Below are 20,113 nucleotides of genomic sequence, written 5' to 3' on the forward strand. Positions count from 1 at the left end.
CTAGTTGGCAGCCTATTTGTATTCTAGCATTACTGTCCTTCCCTTCACCTCACAATTGTCTTCTGTCCAAAATAATATGCTCCAGAAATGTTTGACTTCAGCATGCAACAAAAATGAACAGAAAATCTTTTGTATGTGTCCCATACAGAGTGCTTCTTTGCTGCTCCTGTGCCACCTCTTTCCTAGCCTCTTGTGCCATTCCACTAAATAAGAGACAATTGGTCTGGATATTCCTGGGATCCACTACAGTGGACAGCTTGCAGAATATAAAGCAGCCTTCCACAATCCTTTCTGTCCTGCAGTTGCAATGCAATGGCTTGAGTACAAAAGGCTAACACACACACAAAAAAATAAATCCATGCATACCTTCATATTCTTAAGTAGAAGTAAAATAAGCATCAGTTTTAAATCAAATGTAAATTTATAATTAGATACTTAAGCCTATGAAAATCTACTCCTATGCATTTTAGCATATTAGTTCATTATTTTCTTGGTAAGTATAACTTACCTACTATATTCTGGAACTCTCAAGAGTTCTATCGACAATAAAAGCCATCGCTAAAAGAAAAACAAAAAAAATACAAAATGGTGCCAAGTAAAAGAATGAAAAAGATTAAATGTGCTCTGAAGACACTGCTTTACCCTTAGTAACTCGAGATAGCAAGTAACGTTCATGAGCATTCAAAGAAAAAAAATATTTTTTTTCTGGTAGCAAGGCAGAGGACATTAGTATTAGTACGTGACAATTCTGCAGATGCCTTTTGAACAGATTACATTAAAAAAAACTTAATTCACTCTATCCTGAGCTAATGTTAAACAATTATTACTAATTTTCTGTGCATACTAAGAAAATTTTGCCTACTTATCACAGATAGTTCTACCCTACATTGAGCTCTACTATATAAGGAGCATGACCAAGTCTTCTGTTAGGATGAAACAAATAACGCTTGTATAGAACGTATTTAACAACTTTACAAACTAATGAGATTTCATTAGATATCAGTCAGTATTACATGCTTCTCAAACAGGCAAAACTCACTAATTCGGACATAATGCAGAGCCAGAAATTAGACAGGAATACAATCTGCTTTAGGTGCAATAAAGTAATTTTTCAGTGCTACTCTTCCCAAAGAACACATGCAAAATAGGTATATAATTATGATTGTTCTTTTTTAGTCTCTCTTCTATGTGGTTTCAAGATTTTTAGACAGATGGTGAAACAAATATTTATTATTTTTGTAGTTATTAACACTGGCAACTGAAATTTGCCTAAATGATCTTTAAAAAAACACTATTCTTTCTATTTTGTCAAGCATTACCATTTTCTAGTCAGCATTTTTTAGGAATGGATCACAGGGAATCTTCAAATTTAAAGCATGAGCCTCCACTAAGTGAGGGACATAGAGATTTTGTAACGATAGACTTAGGGAACTTGAGATATGGGTATCAATGACTGAAAAATCCCACCTGCTAAGTAATTTATTAAAGAGTATGGATTTAATGTTGCATTATGGCGCATCTCTTAGTGTATTTTATGAAAATAAAATGACAAAGAATTAGGGTTGAAATAACCTTCACAGGCTGTATGTATTAAATGCACACAGACTTTATAACATATAAGCAATAAATCTGTAAGCGGAGAAGAAAAACAAGCCTGTCTTTCAGAGTGACACTCATATATTTCTAATTAAGTTCTGGAAACATTCAGACTGATAATAGTTCAAACACTATGCAGTTTCATTAAAAATAAAGCATATCCTCAGCTCTCAAGTCTATCAGCCAAATGTTAGAAAAGGAACAGAAATCTTTTTAATCCCTTGAGCTTGCTTAATGGTACAGATGAAATAAAACTTATGCTGTTCAGGGATTCCCATTTAAAAGAAATCAGAAAATTGTGAAAAAACATACTAGACACAAGAAAAGAATTGTGCCTGGTACAGTGTTTGGGAGCTTCATCATTTGCCCCTAACCCTTATCCCACACTTTCTGTCCTCTTCCCATGTTCCTGGCGATGCGGAACAAGAGACAGCAAAGCCGTGCCCGTGGCTGGGAAGGACGTGTGAACTGTCCATCTGCCTGTCGCCAAAATGAATATATAACATCAGCGTTCTGCTTGCCTCAAGCATACTAATACAGTCTCGCCTCCAACCAGCCATCAATTTTAAAACCTACTGGAAGGTATTTTTGACCTTCTACTTCTCCTTCCAGATAATTTCAAACTGGCTATCATTTTCAAAAGCTATTAGTATGGAAAAGGCTGACCAGCAAGACAAACAGCACACTCTTAAAAGCCTTGTTTCTGCAGGAAACCAGGATACAAATCTTTACATATGAATTATTTGTTTAGATTTCATTTACCAGAATGTTAGACTTTCCTTTAATAATGGTTATCCAAAACAAGTGATTTTTAAAATTACTAATTCTTATACAAACAACGTAATTCCTTCATGAGTTGCATGATTCAGTACACCCTGTGACTATGAGAATTGAACCTTAGTTTCTTTTTCACCAGTTTAAAACTTCCATGCCAATTAACTGCTCTTTTCCCCTAGCAACTAGTATATTTGGCAACAGAGGACAAAGGCAAATAATTAAACAGGTACCCTCAAACTATGAGGTATTAAAAATAAGTGGTGTTTCTGCCTGTGAATTCACGTCATGCTTGCACTTTGCCCATTTAGTCCACCCAACTTCCACTAAGTCACCAACATCAATCAAAAATGTTCACTTACATACAGAGAACATTAATATCCCTTTTCTTATCTTACTGTCATGTTGCTTCATTTGTGAATTTGATGGTTGTCATTTTATCTCTCTCCTCCTGCTTATGCTGCAGTATTTATCCTGTCTTCAAGTCTGAGGAATTTGTTACATGTTACTCCAATTCTTGGCTCTGTAAACCTCACCTCAGGCCCCTGCTCTGCCCTTACCCCTTCATAATCTTGTTCAGGCTTCTTTCTGCTCTTTTAAACTTTATTTTCTCTACTAGGACTACCAGCTACCTTCCTTGCAGCAGGTTTCTTTCTACTCTGCAGTATTTCAGTACTGTTTTGAAGAGCTTTGGCTGAAAAACATTCTGATGGACAGAGCTGGGACTATTTGCACCATGTCTGACTGCACCACAAATGTTTACAAAATCAAAGAAAATGTGAAAAAGATGCCTTAAAAAAAAAAAAAAAAAAAAAGAAAAGGTATTTCAGATTTTGGGAAAGAACGATTGCAGTACAGCACCCACATGCAGTGCAGAGGATGAAGATAGAGAAAGAATCAAACTGCTGTTAGCCCACGAGGTGTCCAGAGAACCAGAACACTTTGGTGAATGATGCTGGAAAAGCCCCAAATGCCTGCAGTGTATATATATATATATATATATATATATATATATATATATATATATATATATATATATATGTATATATGGTACTCACTGAAAGAAACGTGCAACCTACTAGCTCCAGTGCAGGTGTGTTGGGTTTGTGGTGTGGGGAGTGAAGACCTCCAAGGAAGAGTGCTACACGAACTCTTCCCACTTTTCTTTGCTGGCCGTGAGACTTGTATGCCAGACTGGAAGAATGAAGGTGCAATTTTTTCCAACCATGGACTGAACACATCTTTCTTAGGCTTATTTCTTCATGGCTGCCTAACAGTCACTCTGATGCACTGATCAGCATGATCCCTCTGGATCCATAAATGCTTCAGTCATCCCAATGCCAGTTCTCTAAGGAATAAGGCAGTGATTAGTGCATCTGTATTGACTGTCCGCAGCCTAAACTAAGTCAATCCGGCTGCTGCCACCACATCAGCAAGGAGAGAGAGAACAGAGAGAGCCCAGCAATTGCTGTGAAGGACAGACTTGCAGCTACCTTCCTATTCCTCCCCCTTACTGCTTGTTCACACCACTCTGGCAAAAGCAAATTTTCCAGACTACATACTAGGTTTTTTTCTTTTCCTTCCCTGCAGAGGGGATGGCTGTTACTGCTGAAGTAAGGTAAGGACAGACTCATGCTAGACATGCAGAGCCAGGACTAGCCACCAATGTTAGTATGTCCTCTGACTGACTGACATAAGCAAACCTTTCTCTTCCCGCTCCTGCCAAGGATAAGCAGTACATAGCACAACTTGCTGCTGCTTCTCATCCAGTTCCAAAAGATTAATGCAGTAAAGAACACCTTTTTCAGTTTCATTACTATTTTCTAGCATGAGCTACATAACACATCCTTTATTGAACAGAACAGATAGAAACTACAAAATTACCATCTGCAAACACAGTTTATTTTACAAAGGATGCTCTTAGGTTGTTCTGCCACAACTCAACTCCGGTAAACTTGCATTGCATTTTATATCTTTTATCTCTAAATCTTTAATTATTCTTTTAACTTTGCTCTACAGCTTTGTATGCTATTGAGATAAACTGCTACCAGATAACTTCCTTTTAACTTTCACTCTCGATTATAGAGCATTCTATATTAGAAATCCTACATTCACAATAACACCATCTCCAAGCCTTTTATTCTAAACTTATAATTACAATTTTTCCCCCTCCAGTTTAATGGGATAAAGATTTATCTTGTCTTTCCCATTTTGAATGCCTTATATTCTTGAGTTAGATAATGCATATAAAATAAAACTCACCTCAGTGATCAGATAAAATAAATATGAGACGCTGTTGTGGATGTGTGCTTTTATTCTTGTTGTTTTGTTTGTTTTTTAAGGCAAACAAAACAAAACACTACAAAACTAAAGTGTGAACTGGATAGCCTTAAAAGAATTGTGGGCTGTAAATCACAGTTAAATTTAATTCTGCTTCTACTTCAAGATGATATTATACATTTCCACATACTCAAACCAAGCATCTTGCTTACAGCACCTCAGCCCAATCACCTCTACAGAAAATATATCTTCTGTCAGGGCACACAAACACACAAGTCATCAGTGCATCTGAAGACTGAATACAACCAATTGATCTACAAAGAAATCCAGCTAACTACTTAAGACACTTGGGATCCTGCTGGCACCTGAGTTTTCCCCGGTAAATTTACTTTAAGGAACACTACATTGGCAGAGGTCAATATTTGAATGTCTGCACCTCCTTGGGGCTCAGGAAGCAATCATCTAGATACCTAAATCATCCAAGAGTCTGGGACTAGTAAACACTGTTAACAGGAACATAGCATCAGCCCCAGTCAAAAAACATTCACAAGAGCTCCTGCTCTGAGACTGTTTGCTGCTGCTCTCTATTTTCTTTAAGACCTAGTGTAAATATTCTACTGATTATTAAGAAGTAGCTCTAATGCAAAGTCTCACAGTCCTGCCTGTGAGATTCAAATTAATACTTCTCTTGATTCTCCCTTCTGAACTAGTGCTGGTCAGAAGCCTGCAAGGAGGCAGAAGCAGGCAGAACCGCTATCTGCCTGAGGATGCTGAGCACCTAGCCCATGCTAAGGGATGCAGAATACACTGAGCAACAAGCATGGGCTCAGCCAGAGCAGAAGAGTTATGGATTCAAATTTTTAATCTGATGACCACTTAGAAAAAGTCACTGGATGAATTACTTAAGACAGGTATTTTAAAGTTTTTAGGTTTTTAAAGCTAAAGAGTGTGCTGGTCATCCTCAAGGAATTTTAGTGATGCAAATCGAAATCTCATTTAAGTGACTATGACTCACAGGCAGTCCCTGGAAATGAAAATGGATTTCAGATGTTTACTTCTTGATCCATCAGTTTCCTTCCTTCTCCTTCCCCACAATAAGCAAGCAACTTGGAATACCACTTAAAAGTGCCAAGTATCCAGCATGCCTTGAATTGAGAGAACAGATAGCTTGTTTAGGGTTGTGGATTGCATGCAGACGTCGAGCACTGAAAAGTTATGCAAGGATTGTCTTTGCAACCAGCTGTAGCGAACAGGCTCTACAGAGCTTATTTTTCATTTCTATCCTATCACCATAACACAAACACACAACCCCTATCTGGGCACACAAAACTATTTCCTACAGAAGCTTGACAAATTTAAGCAGTGAGAACTTTACTATGTTCATTAGTAAACAGGCAAAAGAAGAGAGAAACTCTAAGGTCCTTGTTATTAAAATACATACACACACTTTAAGCAAAGACTACTATCAAAAACCCAATGTAAATGTACATCATTACAGGTGGGTTGGAAACCACCAAAAAAATCTTTTTTTTTTCCTAACAGTAGAAATAAAAATCCAGCTAACTTCATCCTGTAAATCTTCAGTAATTATAGCTTTAGTTCATGATGTACATCAGCTGAGGATGGCTGAGGAGGGAAGGTGGACAGAAGTCTTAGAGGCAGACAGAATTTTATTTCCTTCATTTCTGACTAGTTATTCCTATGATCCACTTCACTGAAGTAAATGAGAGTCAGTCAATTTGGTGATTGCTTTAGACTGTAGTGATTTACAAGACAATAAATTCTGATTACCATTTGACTTAAATAGCACTCTGCACAGGACAACAGATTGCTGAGAAAATTTAATCCAACAATCACGGGATTCAAACATTGACTTTTACTAGACCATAAAATCCTGGCAACACATTTTAATATTCAGACGAATGAACTGCTGTTCCACTACGCACGCAAAATTCTTTGGCCAACCAAAACGCACCGTGTCTCAAGAGCCATGAAATTCCCCTTTGAACTCAATTAATTTCAGAAAATTGAAGCTCACTAGTTTTTTTTACTTGAGAGCCACTGGTGACAGGAGTAACTATTTTTAAATATTATTTGTCCCTGAGCAGGCAAGGCTCTCGTAAACTGATGACTCAAGTATTGTCCTGGCAGTTGCTGACAAAACACGCTGCAAACCGTACATGTCTGGGGGATCTTGCTGTCAGCCACAGCTAGTTGGAACACTGCTGCATGCATTAAAACCATCAGAGTAAATCTAAGATTACTCTCTTCTGGGCAATTTCAGTCATTAATGAATCACACAAGATGTATCCTAGAGAAGAAAAAATTTGAAACCCTGGTTCTGGTTAATTTGTACTTTTTCAAATGCACAAACACACTTCCATATATTTCATAACATAATTGCCAATAAGTTTCGTACAAATCCCTTTTTCTGTTTTTCACCGTACTATACTTCAACTTGACATTTTCATCAAGGTTTGCGACTCCTTTCTCCTAAAAAACATTAAGCTACTAACAGGAATTCTTGCATTTGCTTTTCTACTAAATGTGCCATTAGTAATATTTGAGTTTTTAGCTAAATTGTTCATGAAGACTTTAAGATGGAACAGAGAAAATTAAAATGGGCAGTGAAGGCAGTGAAGTCCCAAACAGGATAAACTTTCTAGAAATTGTTCCTGTCTCAGCGTCAGTTTCAATATTCTTAACACAAAAAACTTCAAAACAACTACCCTACAGGCAGGATAGCCAACTTCCTAGGTGCAAGAAAGAAAAAAAAAAAAAAAGAGAGAGAAAAAAGTAAGAAAGGAAATAGAACAATGCCTTTTGTTTTGTTAAATGGTGCAGGCAATTTGTGAGTCTTGGCATCATGATCTGAAATCAGTATTGATGTGTTAAATACAGCAAACAAGAAGAAAGCAATTGTGGTTCACTGAAACAGGCTCTTTTCCTTCTGGACAAGACATATTTGAACATAATTAGAAGAACTGGGGGACAGGTGGATGAGGTATTTGTTGAACAGAAACCAGGCACAGGAAAGCAGTATTGCCTGAGCTACACGGCTCAGCTTTAGTCTAGAATCCTTAAAGCACTGTAGCACTGTCTTCTATTTTAGTGTTTTGATTCACTGCTTAAAACAAGAGGTCCAACAGACAGACACAGGTCTCCATGACAAACCCATGGTGAAGGGGGTCTTCTCGTACAAAATTGCCCAGAGTTGTGGATGCCCCATCCCTTGAGCTGTTCAAGACAAGGGGGGATGAGGCCCTGGGCAACCTGATCTAGTGGGTGGCATCCCTGCACATGGCAAGGGGTTGGAACTGGATGACCTTTAAAGTCCCTTCCAACCCAAACCATTAGCTACACTCCAAATGACACTATCAGCTGCACCTAGAAGTACACAACTGAACTGAACTTCTGTCAAGATGCATGTAAACTAGTGTGCATTTAAACCACTGATAGTTGCTTTGCCAGGTGCCAGAGAACAGCCCGTTTGAAAAGCAGAATGGGTGGCTCCAGAGACTGAACCCAGTCTCACAGAGGTTTTGTGTAACAGGAATGCATTTCTCTTTGCTTCAAAGCAGGATTTGAAAGAACCTGTACAAGCAGGATAGTGGTTCTGCTGACAACGTAATGACTCTTAACCTGAATGAACAATTTGCACATTGAGAGTAACGCACCAACAGCAACAGACCCATATGAACCTCCAAGAGTCTCAGTGTCAAGGATTCAAAAACTGGTGACAAGCAAAGTGCTTGCTCTGAAGATAGCAGTGACTATCACAGATTTTGCAACATGAGAGCCCATCTGTACCAGAATTGCACACGCGATCCTCACAAGCTTTTACGTGTCAGAAAGCAGGGCTTCAAGATCACTCCAGCAGAAGGTGCAGAGACAGGTCTTCTAGCAGATGGATTTACCCTCAGCGCATTCATGCTTTGCCCTTAGCAGCAGTGACTTAAGACCCCTTCTAGATACTTCCAGAAGGATCCTTCCAAAAGATTGTTTGCCAGTTGTGTGCAGACTTTTGAGCTGCCCTTCAAATATTGTGGGAGAAGAGAAAAATAAATAAGGAAAATTCAAAAGGTGTTTTTTATTTGTAGTTCTTTGATTTTAAATGGTTTTATATTTTAAGTAATATTTGTTTTTATTCTACTTCTCTATCTTAAAAGATATATATACATATACACATATATAAATATATATATATATATATATATATATATATTTGCTACTCATGTCAATTTGGAGTTTCAGGTCAAAAATTCTATCCGAAGTGCACAGTTTTAGGCAACTGAATCCAGGCAGAGAAGCTCTCAGTAAATGTCTTTCTGATTCCTACAGTACCTCCAGTGCTTTATAATTAGAAACATCTCAAACAATGGGACTCAGCAGTTACAGCAAGTAATTCTACTGCTGTTTTTCTTTCTTTACATCTAATGTAGAGATAATTATCTCTTCTCCAATTCTCAAAGGTTTTTAAAGTTATTTAATTTGCTCTGCAAAATGCTGGGATTGCTTTTGAAGATGAGGCATTCAGTGTAACCCACAGCCATTTTGTTCTTTGTTCACTTTTTGAAGGTGTTTCTCACAGCCCTTTGTCCTCCTCGACAAATCCTGACAGTTTTATAGGTGAGGATGGCAAAAGGAAAGTAGTGTCAAATGCTATAGCTGCACTGGTGGCTGGCTATACAAACGCTTTTTGACAGTTAGTAAGGTTAGATTCAACGAAGTTCCTAATGTTTTTATACTGCAGGAATTTAAGCATCCGCCTAGAACCAAAATTCATAGTTTGCCACTCTTTTCAGATGACAGCCTTATAATTAATGGCAATTTTATTTTAAACCTATAATCTTGATATTTCAATCACCACTTGAGTAAACAGTGATGATTAGAACTGAAGCATAAAGTGTCTGTGGGAGATATCTGCTACATAGCACATGAAAAATTAGTCGCACAGTTTCCACTAATTTGGAATTCTACATATTTATATCCATTTTCACCCCAGTTTAAGAAAACCACGCCTGTGGGAAAAAGTTATTTTTTTCAATAAATCTTTATAAACACTGCATTTACCACACACACTTTCCCTTTTCCCTAGAAATCTGGAAACTACCAGGATTAACCCTTAACAGTTTTTTTTTTTTTTTTTTTTTTTTTTTTTTTCCAATTTTTAAATTCTTAAAGCTGTTTGATTGAAGCATTAGCTGCTGGTATGAATGACTGCTCAGTCAATACTGTGGTAGAAGCAAGATACAAAGCATCTCATAAAAAGCCATCTGCTTCAGTGAAGTCATTCAGAGAAAAGACGGCACTTGCAAATTATGTGGACATATTCCACACTTCCTGAATGATTTCTAAAAGCCCTCTGCAAACTTGAAACATCCCTTATCTTTGAGGATATTTTCTCCCATTTAAGATGCAACATCTCTCACTTCTCTTTTCCTTCCATCCTCTCCCTAGATTACTCCAATCAACCAGTAATCCCTCTCTGGATAGCCTCTTAGCTCCTACAATTACCATTACTTTATATTATTTATAAAATCCCTGTGTGAGTAGAGGAAGGGAACAGGTGGAAACAATGGAGATCACCAGCTGTGAAGAAGTCCTCACTGAATATGCACTCAAGTTTTCTTTGTTGTCTACCCTATGATCACACAAAAAATAACAGCAGTCACACCTGCACAACTCTTTTGTTCATATCACACAAACACGCTGTCTGCTCACATCCAAGGATAGTTCTTAAGGAAAAAATAAGTATCACACTATGGCAATACCAAAATATAAAGCACCCTCCTATTGGAGACACAAGGCTCTAGTGCTGGAAAAGCTTCTGTATTTATTAACGGTTTCCTTCTGAATGCTTTAGTTTCCCTACCTCTAACAAAATCCAGGGACATCCTTGCCCCCTCCCACTCCTTAAATTTATTTATTTATTTATTTTTTACATTTACATTCTGATGGGAATACTTAACACACAGTGAGTGGGATTCATTCTAAATTAAGACCAATACATACTTGTGTCTACAGGCATAGCAAATGTTTAAGTTCCCGTTTTGCTCAAAACAACTTGAGAGTTCATCCTAGAACAGGCACCTAACAACCAGTCAGCGTTCCACAGGCTCCATGGATTATATAGATACAATCCTCACTTACTGTCATGTGAGTGTAGTTACGTACGTGCAGACACTGCACTGCGATATCAGAGACTCAAACTAAAAATTCCACTACCATGTCTACTTCAAGTTACTCTAAAAGATGGACTGAAAACCCAAAATCCTAAAACAGACAATGAAATTAATTACTTATGGGAAGTGCTGTGACGAGAGATTAGAGATATTTCGACTGGATGCGGATACCAACAAGATGATGGATGGAACAACCACTGAGCAATCTTATTTAGTGGGCGGTGTCCCTGCCCATGGCAGGGGGGGGGGGGAGGGGGTGGAAATAGATGGTTTTTAAGGTCCCTTCAAACTCAAACCATTCTGTGATTCTATGAACAAAGCAAAGTGATGAATACAGACAAAACGCAACTCGGTCCTACTTGCTGGGTATGCCAGGGACATACCACTCCTCTCTTCTTTACTCATTTTCCGCTTTATTTTTAAAATACAAATTTGTAAATGTCTACCGAGTGACAGAGATGATCTGAAGCGAACCAACATATGTAATCTAGGTGTACTAAAAAATTTTACAAATTATAATCATTACTTTCTGAATATCTACATTACATCCTCATGTAGCAAGAAAGACAGAACATTTTTCTCTTATAACTTCTCTAAATTTGTCTTAATCTGCCTTCTTAACAGTTCTTAAAAAGTCCTGTACTCAGGAGTAGACTAGAAGAAATTGCATGCATGAGCAAAAATTATTCAAATGCATTCATCGGCCATATCACACACACACAAAACAAGAACAACTACAAGAATAATTTGTAAGAAGTACCTTTCAGAACCCAATAAGACGATATTTTAAAAAGCATAAAAACAGAACAGTATTACATTATACTGAAATGGTACATAAAAGATGGAAGATGTTTTAAACTTACCCTATTGACACTGCTGTTTCTTAAAATAATCTGAATTAGATTTTTCTTAAATTCTTCCAGCTTCTTGAAACATTTCTTCAGAACATGATTAGATAATTTAGTATCAGTTATTAATCTGATCAAAACACAAACTGCCTCAGTAAGAACATTTGAAACGGGAAATTTAGGACTGTTGTAAAAAGCAGTCAGTCCATCAAGCAACTGAGACACTGAATTGCATATGGTAAAAGAATCATTCTCAAGCTCCGTAAAGTCTGCTTGCAGAATTCCTCCTTCTGACAGTTTTCTTATTTCAAGCAGATGTTGAAAAAACTGTAAAGGAGCAGTCAGCGATTCATCCTTGCTAGCACAGCAAAGATTCAATGGGGGAACTATTTCCAACCAACTTTTAGATGCGTCAATATTATGCTCAGATTGGTGAAAATCAGAAGCAATGCCTAAAGAATCGAATGCGCAGTCATTAGACACATCACATCCAGAGTCTTCTAACTGGCTTGAGTAACTCACAGGATTTATACATTCCTGATCCAGAAGAGTTTCAGCAAAGGCACCTTGTTTACCTGAAATACAAATGTGCACGTTACATCTATGTGATACTTGTTTACAAAAAATGTCTTACTTCCTTCCTCCTTTTGCTTCCATGCAAAAATCACATCATACACAGGATGTTCTTGCTGCTGAGAGCTTCCCATGACTGGAGTTTAGCTGCTGTGGAAGGTGATGTTTTTAAAGTAAAGTCAAAACTTTTAGAAGGTAACGTATTTGTGGACCAGATGTTTTATGCAGATAGTAGTAAGAACAGCATTTCTGAGTTTAAAATTTCCTGATGATTTAAAGTTTTCACATGGACAATTTAAGTGGACATCACACAGACAATTTAGTGAGCATCTGTACTACCATTAATTCCCAGGGAAGGAAATGTATGTAAATTTCTGCCTCCTAAAACACTTCTCACTACTTTCATTATTGAGAACTCAGATTGCTTTTAGAAAACTGTAAAGGTCTGTTACTGTAACTGCATCAAACACGATTTTCTCCTCTATCCATACTCTTTTTCCCCAGGCCAGGTAAGGAATTCTAACAGAGCCAAAGTTGAACAGAGCATTACATTTGAGCTTTTTATTATTTAATGAAGAAAAATACTCAAAATCAAAAATATCTTGAGTCATTGCCTATCTTATGCTACCTACTTCAGAAATACACAAACTATATTACAGGTGGTACATTTTATATTTGCACTATTACGAGATTATTTTCATGTAACAGCATACAAGCTCCATCATCCTGTTTCATGATAGATACATTTAAGTTAGTGCCTCAGGGCATAAGAACAGATGACAACAGACTCCCATGTGTTACATACTGCCTGTGGCAAAAGATTATGGTCAAAACAGTCAAAAGACAGTGGAAGATCAACACATCTCAGTGCCATGATGCAAGGTTAGAGCCCCATGCGCTCAACCCCAGGCTGTGCCCCACTTAGTGTGCCACAGTCACACACTGCTTGCCCACTCATTCTTAAAAAACATGTTTATAATGATCATATTTTCCATAAGGACCCAAAGCAATACAATACACCTCAGTGTCTATTCTCGAGTGAATAAGAAAAAACATAGATGGCTTGGCATAATGGCAAATAAATGTCATAAACACTATGCAAGTTAAAACAATGACAGCAATTTAAGACTATTTTTAAAAGTTCATACAGATTCCATTAAATACACATTTTCATATTGAATTCTGACCATTACTTCAGTCACTGAAAACATACTCTGGTACTGAGTTTTAATCTCAGCAGCACTAGCCTCACTGGATGGAAGCATGATTTATTTTTATTTTATAGAATAGAGTAGTTCAGCTGGAAGGGACCTTCAAAAGATCATCTAGTCCAACTCCCTGTCCACTTCAGGATCAACCAGAAGTTAAAGCATATTATTGAGGGCATTGCCAAATGTCTTGAACACTAACGGGCATGGGGCATCAACCACCTCTCTAGGAAGCCTGTTCCAGTGTTCGACCCCCTCAGAGTATAGATTTTTTTTTTCTTATATCTAGCCTGAATGTTTTTAGTTAGTTTCATGACTTTAACATTCAGACACAATAAAAATTGAGCAGGACCGGTACCAACTGAATCACGACGAAAGAGCTAACTGCAGGGAAATCAACTGATATTTCCAGGAAGTAGGAGAAGCAGGGCTTCTAAGGCCAAACTAGCATTTTAGATATTAACACAGTTCCCAGATGCCCTGCAAATCAAACCTGGAAAGCAAGCAAACAAGAAAAGCACATTTGCCTTGGTCTAACTAACAAAAACAGGCATCAATCTTTCATATCTTCTCTCCCTAGTGCTTTGAGCAAAAGACGCTAAAAAAAAAAAAAAAAAAAGTAACAACCGAAAATTGTTTTTGCTACTACTTAAGAAAAATAAGCACTTTTAGGGAATCCATCTACTCCTGTATAACTACATGGATATTTTGTTAGTTCTTCACCCCATAGGACAGTGTGAAAATTGCTCATGGGGATGTAAGTAACTCCGGGAGACAAAAGAAGTAAAGCACAGAAGTATGTGCAAATCCCATGTGCGTGTTTGTTGATTATCTTGAAGTTCCCACCATAAAGATATTCAAAAACTGCATGGGCAGCTTGTTCTAGGTGTCCCTACTTGAGCAGCAAGAGTTGGACCACTTGATCTCCTCCCAACCTCAACCATTCTGTGATTTTGGGAAAAAAAAATAAAAATAAAACAGAAGAAAGGAAGAGAAAAGAGAAGAAAAGGGGAAGAAAAGAATGGTACATAAATATTTATAAGAACCAAACTCAAAACCATCCCAAAATCAGAGGTAGTAGACGAAATACTCCTACCAGCAGGAAACAGTATTGCATTTGTGCTTAGGTTCCTCTTTGCCAAGATACCAAACACCTCTCCCACCATCAACTTCCAGAAAACCCTGTTACAGTTATTCCCCGATAGCAACATATTTCCAGTTGAATTTGTAATACAAAATGCTTTTAAAATGTTCAATGATTTATATGTTCTAGTCACATGGAGAGGAAGGAAAAGCTATCTTTTAATAAATAAACAATTCACCCAACAGGAAATATTCATGACTTCCCTCAAAATATCTGAAACCAGCTTGTTACTTATTTCTTGAAAGGATGTAAACTAATCACTATGTACATACCTATTATTTAAATGAGAACGTCTTGATGTTCACACCATATGGTTATCCAATACAAAAAGAAGGAACAGTATTAAGCCTGTCTTACACTAACTTCAATTGCAATTTCAAGAAAAATTGAATATAAAAATACTAAAACAAGAAATAAAAAAAGATTGCATGTTATATACTAATATCAACATTTTACAATACCTTTATAAAGGTAATGATATTTGTTCATGAGTAATCTTACAGGCTCTGTAAAAATGTTGCTCTGTAAAAATTGGATTCATTAAACATTTAAACTCTTAATTCCCATTTAGGACTTCAGCTTCTCAGCATATTAAGATTCTGAGCTGAAAATCACAACTCTGTGCTCACCAAACAAAGCAAGAGGCAGTCACAAAAAAAATTATTGGGGTGCAAAGTCTGAAGCACTGGCATCCCTCTACACAAATCTACCACTGTGGAAAGAGCCTGGCCTGAAACATCAGCAGTTGCTCGAGGAACAAGGGAGTGACTTGTATAGTGCACACAGTATGTAAACAAGGTTGTAGGTGCCCCTGTGAAACACGTCACTGCCAGACCACAGGGCACAGGTGTAAGTGTAAGTAGTGAAAGACTTCTATTATGGGAGTGAGATGCTAATCAGTTACAGAAAATGGAGTCTTCACGTAGTCTTGATGCAGGAGAGCTCTGACAATCATAGCCTACCCCACTTCTAAAATGAATTCTGTCACTTCTGACTAGTCACCTTAACACAAACACCAAAGCTCAGTTCACAGACAAGAAAAGGAGGAGGAGCAGCCTGTTGCTTCACCAGTACAGGAAAATCATTTGTCTCCAGAGTGCCTGCTGTCAGCACTATGAACATAAGGATTCTCAGAGCTGTGAAAAGACAAGAGAACAAATGTTCATGGTCCTACCAACGCAAAATAAGTGAGGCAGTACCTGTAGCATACATGAGCAGGAGGGGTGGTGATGGAAGATACTTTCTCAGACACTTGCACTAGCTGCTGCAGACTGGACAGAGTTTGAATGAGGAAGGCAACATGCTGCTGTACATGTGGTTCAAAATTTAAGAAATGAAGACAGGTCCCCAGCTGATGAGATTGCTGTGGATTCACAAGAGTGCCTGCAAGCCTTTTGCAGAGCTTAATATACCTGCAGTTATACTATTGACAAGGATTCCAATACAGAAAACAGTCTTAGAGGTGGCAGATGTAAGAAACAAAATTAAGATACTATTTGAAGAAAAAAAAAAAGTAGTCCATTTTCAATCATTTGGCATTGTTTGTATTCCCTCACTTTGTGAGCCCACACAGATTAACACAAAGGTCTCTTAAAACTCAATTACCATTGATGGGCTCAGTTCCACTTTTTTTTTAAAAAAAAAAAAAAAAAAAGTCAATTAAAAATGAGACAATAATATTCACAATCTTAGGAACTTCTTTAGTGATACTACTTTCCAAGTAGATATTCAGTCAATAATTTCTAAAAGGAGAGGAAAACATACATGAAATGATTCGTGTTTCTTCCAATTCTGTTCACCTCTCCACCTCTACATTTTTCAGGACTCTGTTGTTTTTCCTTTAATCTTAATCGATAGATTTGTTGTAGGTGCACCTTCCATAAACAATGAATCGAGTCTGAGTTCCTCTTCTCACACGTATTAATGGTTTTCTTCACTTTTTCTTCATAACCTTGTTTGTGTGAGCCTGTCTCTATTCTGCTGTTTTCATCAATAACAAAACTGTTTGAGAAAAACACCTGTCTGTTCTCCCTCTTAAAAGTCTGTTTAGCACACTATTGCTGTCCTGATCTAGAATGAAGGCATACTTCTGTATGCATCAAAGCAAACAAATTTTGCCCAGGTTTCTCACATATTCAGGTTATTATTTGAACATTTTGAAATCAAAATTAAAAATAATAAAGAGCTTCCTTTCTCCAAAGGAACAATTGTTAGGTCTGCATCCAACACCTCACTTCTGCATTTCTGTGGATTTTTATAACCAGCTTGGAAAAGAAAGCTCTTCTTTTAAAGGCTAAAGTACTTCTTGCTGCACACTTTGTCCCTTGTAGGAATAATTTCACTGAATTGAATACAGGCCTGAGTAAAATTCCCAAATTACTTTGGTACCAGGATTTAAATGTTTCTCAGAAAGCCAAGAAGCACGTATTTCAATTTGTTATGGATTTTACTTACACAAAGAATCAGAACATTTAGAACTCAGTAATAATTGAGAAGGATTTTGAGGATATAAATGTTAATTTTAGGAGATGTCTGTGGAAGACGCATAGATCTTCTGCAGTTCAAGTCAAACAGAGAATACTTGTGACAATGACAAGGAAGGATTTATCATCAGGTGATTAATTCAATTCAGACTTGGCTCAATTAACGTTCATCAAGTAGCTCTTAATGCAAATGATGTAACATATGCTTTGCAATACTGACCATCTCAATGACATGACTGAAATCTGAGTTACGCTGGAGAGGGGATATTGCAAGATATTAAGTGAATTAATGTTACCTCTGAAGACTACCTGTCTGAACTGGGAGCACAATATTAGGTCTTACTAAAACAAAAACTCAGCTGCTCTAAGGGATGGGAAGTATCAGCCAGAGCACACAGCAATCATCTGGCTGCTAGCGTATTAATAAGAATATAGTTCCAGATATTCTTCGTGACTTTACAAGGTGAAACGAGGTAGACTCCATAAGGAATCAGCTAGGTTATGCATTCCTAAAAAACATCTATTTTCTTGAAAACGATACCATAAAAATGTTTCATTTTTCTTTTGTGTGTTTGTATACCCAGAAGCCCACAAAAAAAAACATGTAAAATAGCTAATTAAGGAACTCACAGTTAAGTTTGAGTTAAGCTAAGGTTGCCCCAACAGGCTGCAGAGCTTTGCTCCCTGAGGATATTTAAGAGCAGGGGGTTGGTCCAGAGGTCCCTGCCAGCATCGGCCATTCTGGGATTTTGCCTTTGCAGAGGAAAATTTGATTGATCCTTAGCTCCCCCGCATAGACTTATAGGCAAGAAGATCCCAATTGCTGTGGCCACACTTTTAAACTATTTTTTTTTCCAACATGCATTCAGTTTTTCCCCAAATTATCATTCTGTTTACCAAAAGAAAGGGAACAATATACAACAAAATTATGGGTCCCAGTTGCTTTTATGAACCTTATTCCTGAAAATCACTGCGCATCTCATCAGGGACTCAATATATACAGGGAATATACAAGAAAATCACAAACCCTTTCCTTTGCTAGGATAATTGTGTTGTTTTCATCTCTGAATGGGTTTGTTATAAAGAAACCTGGAAAGAAATAGATGTTGCTTGGGTCCCTTTGCCCCAAGTACGTGCCTAGGAGAGCTTAGCAATGTCGGCTGATAAGACAGACAGCACCTGCTTTCAAAGGGAGAAAGTTTCGAGAACCAAACCAGACCTGTTATCCATGGAAGGAGCAGTATTCTGAAATTTCAGTGACTGATTATGCTCCAACTGGTGCATTTTCCAGAGAGCAGATTCACTTATTTAATTATTCTGAAAAGGCCTCAACTTTCATAAAGTTCCCCCATTGTGTCACTACAATTATGGGGAACAGATTTATCTCAACATCTTATTCCAAGAGACATTTTCTATGCTGAATGCATTTTAACCCCATTTTTGTCACCTCCTATCTGTCCTTAATTCCCTGTTCCCCTCCTAAAAAAAATAAAATACTTTTCAGGTCGCAAGAACTACTTCCAATGGTGCCTAATCACATCAGTACTGTTGGGAGCACTACTAGTACACTACAGGTGTTAAAGGACTGTTCATTTTTGAAGTACTATCTGTCTGACACCACCATGCCTAAAGAAAACACTGGCCAGCCACCTTTGCTCAGTAGAGAGGAGAATTTCTTCACATAGAAGAAGCCATCAGCCCTAGCCATCAGACAAAAATAATCACATCTCTTTTCCATAGCAACAAACTTATCTTCTGCCCAATATGGAATTTTATCACCTTGGAAAAAGGAAGCTAGGGAAATAAAGAAGCCAAAGATGTCCCTCGGAGCCTGACAACTCTTCTGCTCCTGTCCTGTTGCATTCCTTGCTCCCTGGCAAACACCAGAGGAAACGCAGCAGTGACAGGACATAGCAATCTCTAACAGCAGCTTATTCAAACATACTGATCTGAAGAAACAGTCTGTACATAGACTAGAAGTTCCAAGTTACCAGGGTAAGTTTATATTCCCCTATCTTACCTATACTGTGGTGTAGGAGCTATTTGTTATGTGCTATTCAAGACAGCTGTAAACATTTCACACCATTATCTACTTTCAAGGGAGGGAAGTCATTTCTCCTAACGGACTAATAAGTTTTTATCATTACTGTTTAGTCAGATTTGGACTGCTGCTCCCTCCACTAAGGAGGAATATTCCTTTACGAGGCTGCAGCTTATATATTCACTGAGGAATCTGCATATGGTTTGGTCTGTTCTTTCTGGATTCACCTAGTTGGTTTCTCTCTGAAAAAGAGCTGAAAAAAAATGCTAAAATATTATCACTGTTCTTCCACTGCTCCTATCAACATAAACAGGCAGAGGAAACATTGCAAGCTAAGTTATTTGAGTCAGAGTTTCACCCTTTCAGATGTCTGGAATCAAATTATTCAGAAAAGATTTTGGCTGGCTAGCACTCTTGCCGCTCACAACAAAGCAGGACTTCTCTGACTCCTTCTCTGCCTCCAAAGGAAGAGTTGGGGCTCTAAACTGAGCACCCAGAGGTTCTGCCTCTCTCTGCTGAGCCAGAAACACCCAGGCCATAACTTACAGGAAAGTGGAAAGGGAAAAGGCAGCTACTGGTATACTTCAGTGGAGGTCAGTCTAGTTTAAAATCAGCTTTACTTCAGATGATGAGCTGGTTGGTTCTAATTCTGCAAAAGCAGAAGTATGTAGAAACTCTGAACTTTCAGCAAGAAAAAATGAGGCTGAAGTGTCTTAATTCATACTAATGTACAAAGGAAATTGTTCCCTTTTTCCCCACGTACAACTAACTGCCTCAAGAAACACACTAACTTAGTGCATGAAGCAGGGGATACAAAATGCTTTTTGTCTCTGGCTCTCCCTTACCTCCCCAAAGAGGTAAAAGTTGATGAAAATGTCTTGGCAGGGGAGGCAGAATTTAGGGGACAATGTCCTGAAAAGTCAAATGCAGCCTCAGGACCCAGCTGCAAGTCAACCAGTCACATTACTCACATGTTCTGAA

The 20,113-nt window shown here is 37.8% G+C and overlaps 1 protein-coding gene across 1 annotated transcript in view; it reads right to left on the minus strand.

Annotated features, from left to right (window-relative positions):
• Positions 1–20,113, minus strand: part of MEI4 (meiotic double-stranded break formation protein 4) — a gene marked incomplete at both ends in the record, with an annotated part of 153,364 nt that overhangs the window by 43,508 nt on the left and 89,743 nt on the right. Inside the window, one exon of the mRNA XM_084284460.1 lies at positions 11,699–12,258. Coding sequence (XP_084140586.1) covers positions 11,699–12,258 — 560 coding nt within the window. The remainder of the gene's footprint in view (positions 1–11,698; positions 12,259–20,113) is intronic.

Source organism: Netta rufina (genome assembly GCF_964035555.1).
Source record: "Netta rufina genome assembly, chromosome: 3".
NCBI classification, from domain to species: domain Eukaryota; kingdom Metazoa; phylum Chordata; class Aves; order Anseriformes; family Anatidae; genus Netta; species Netta rufina.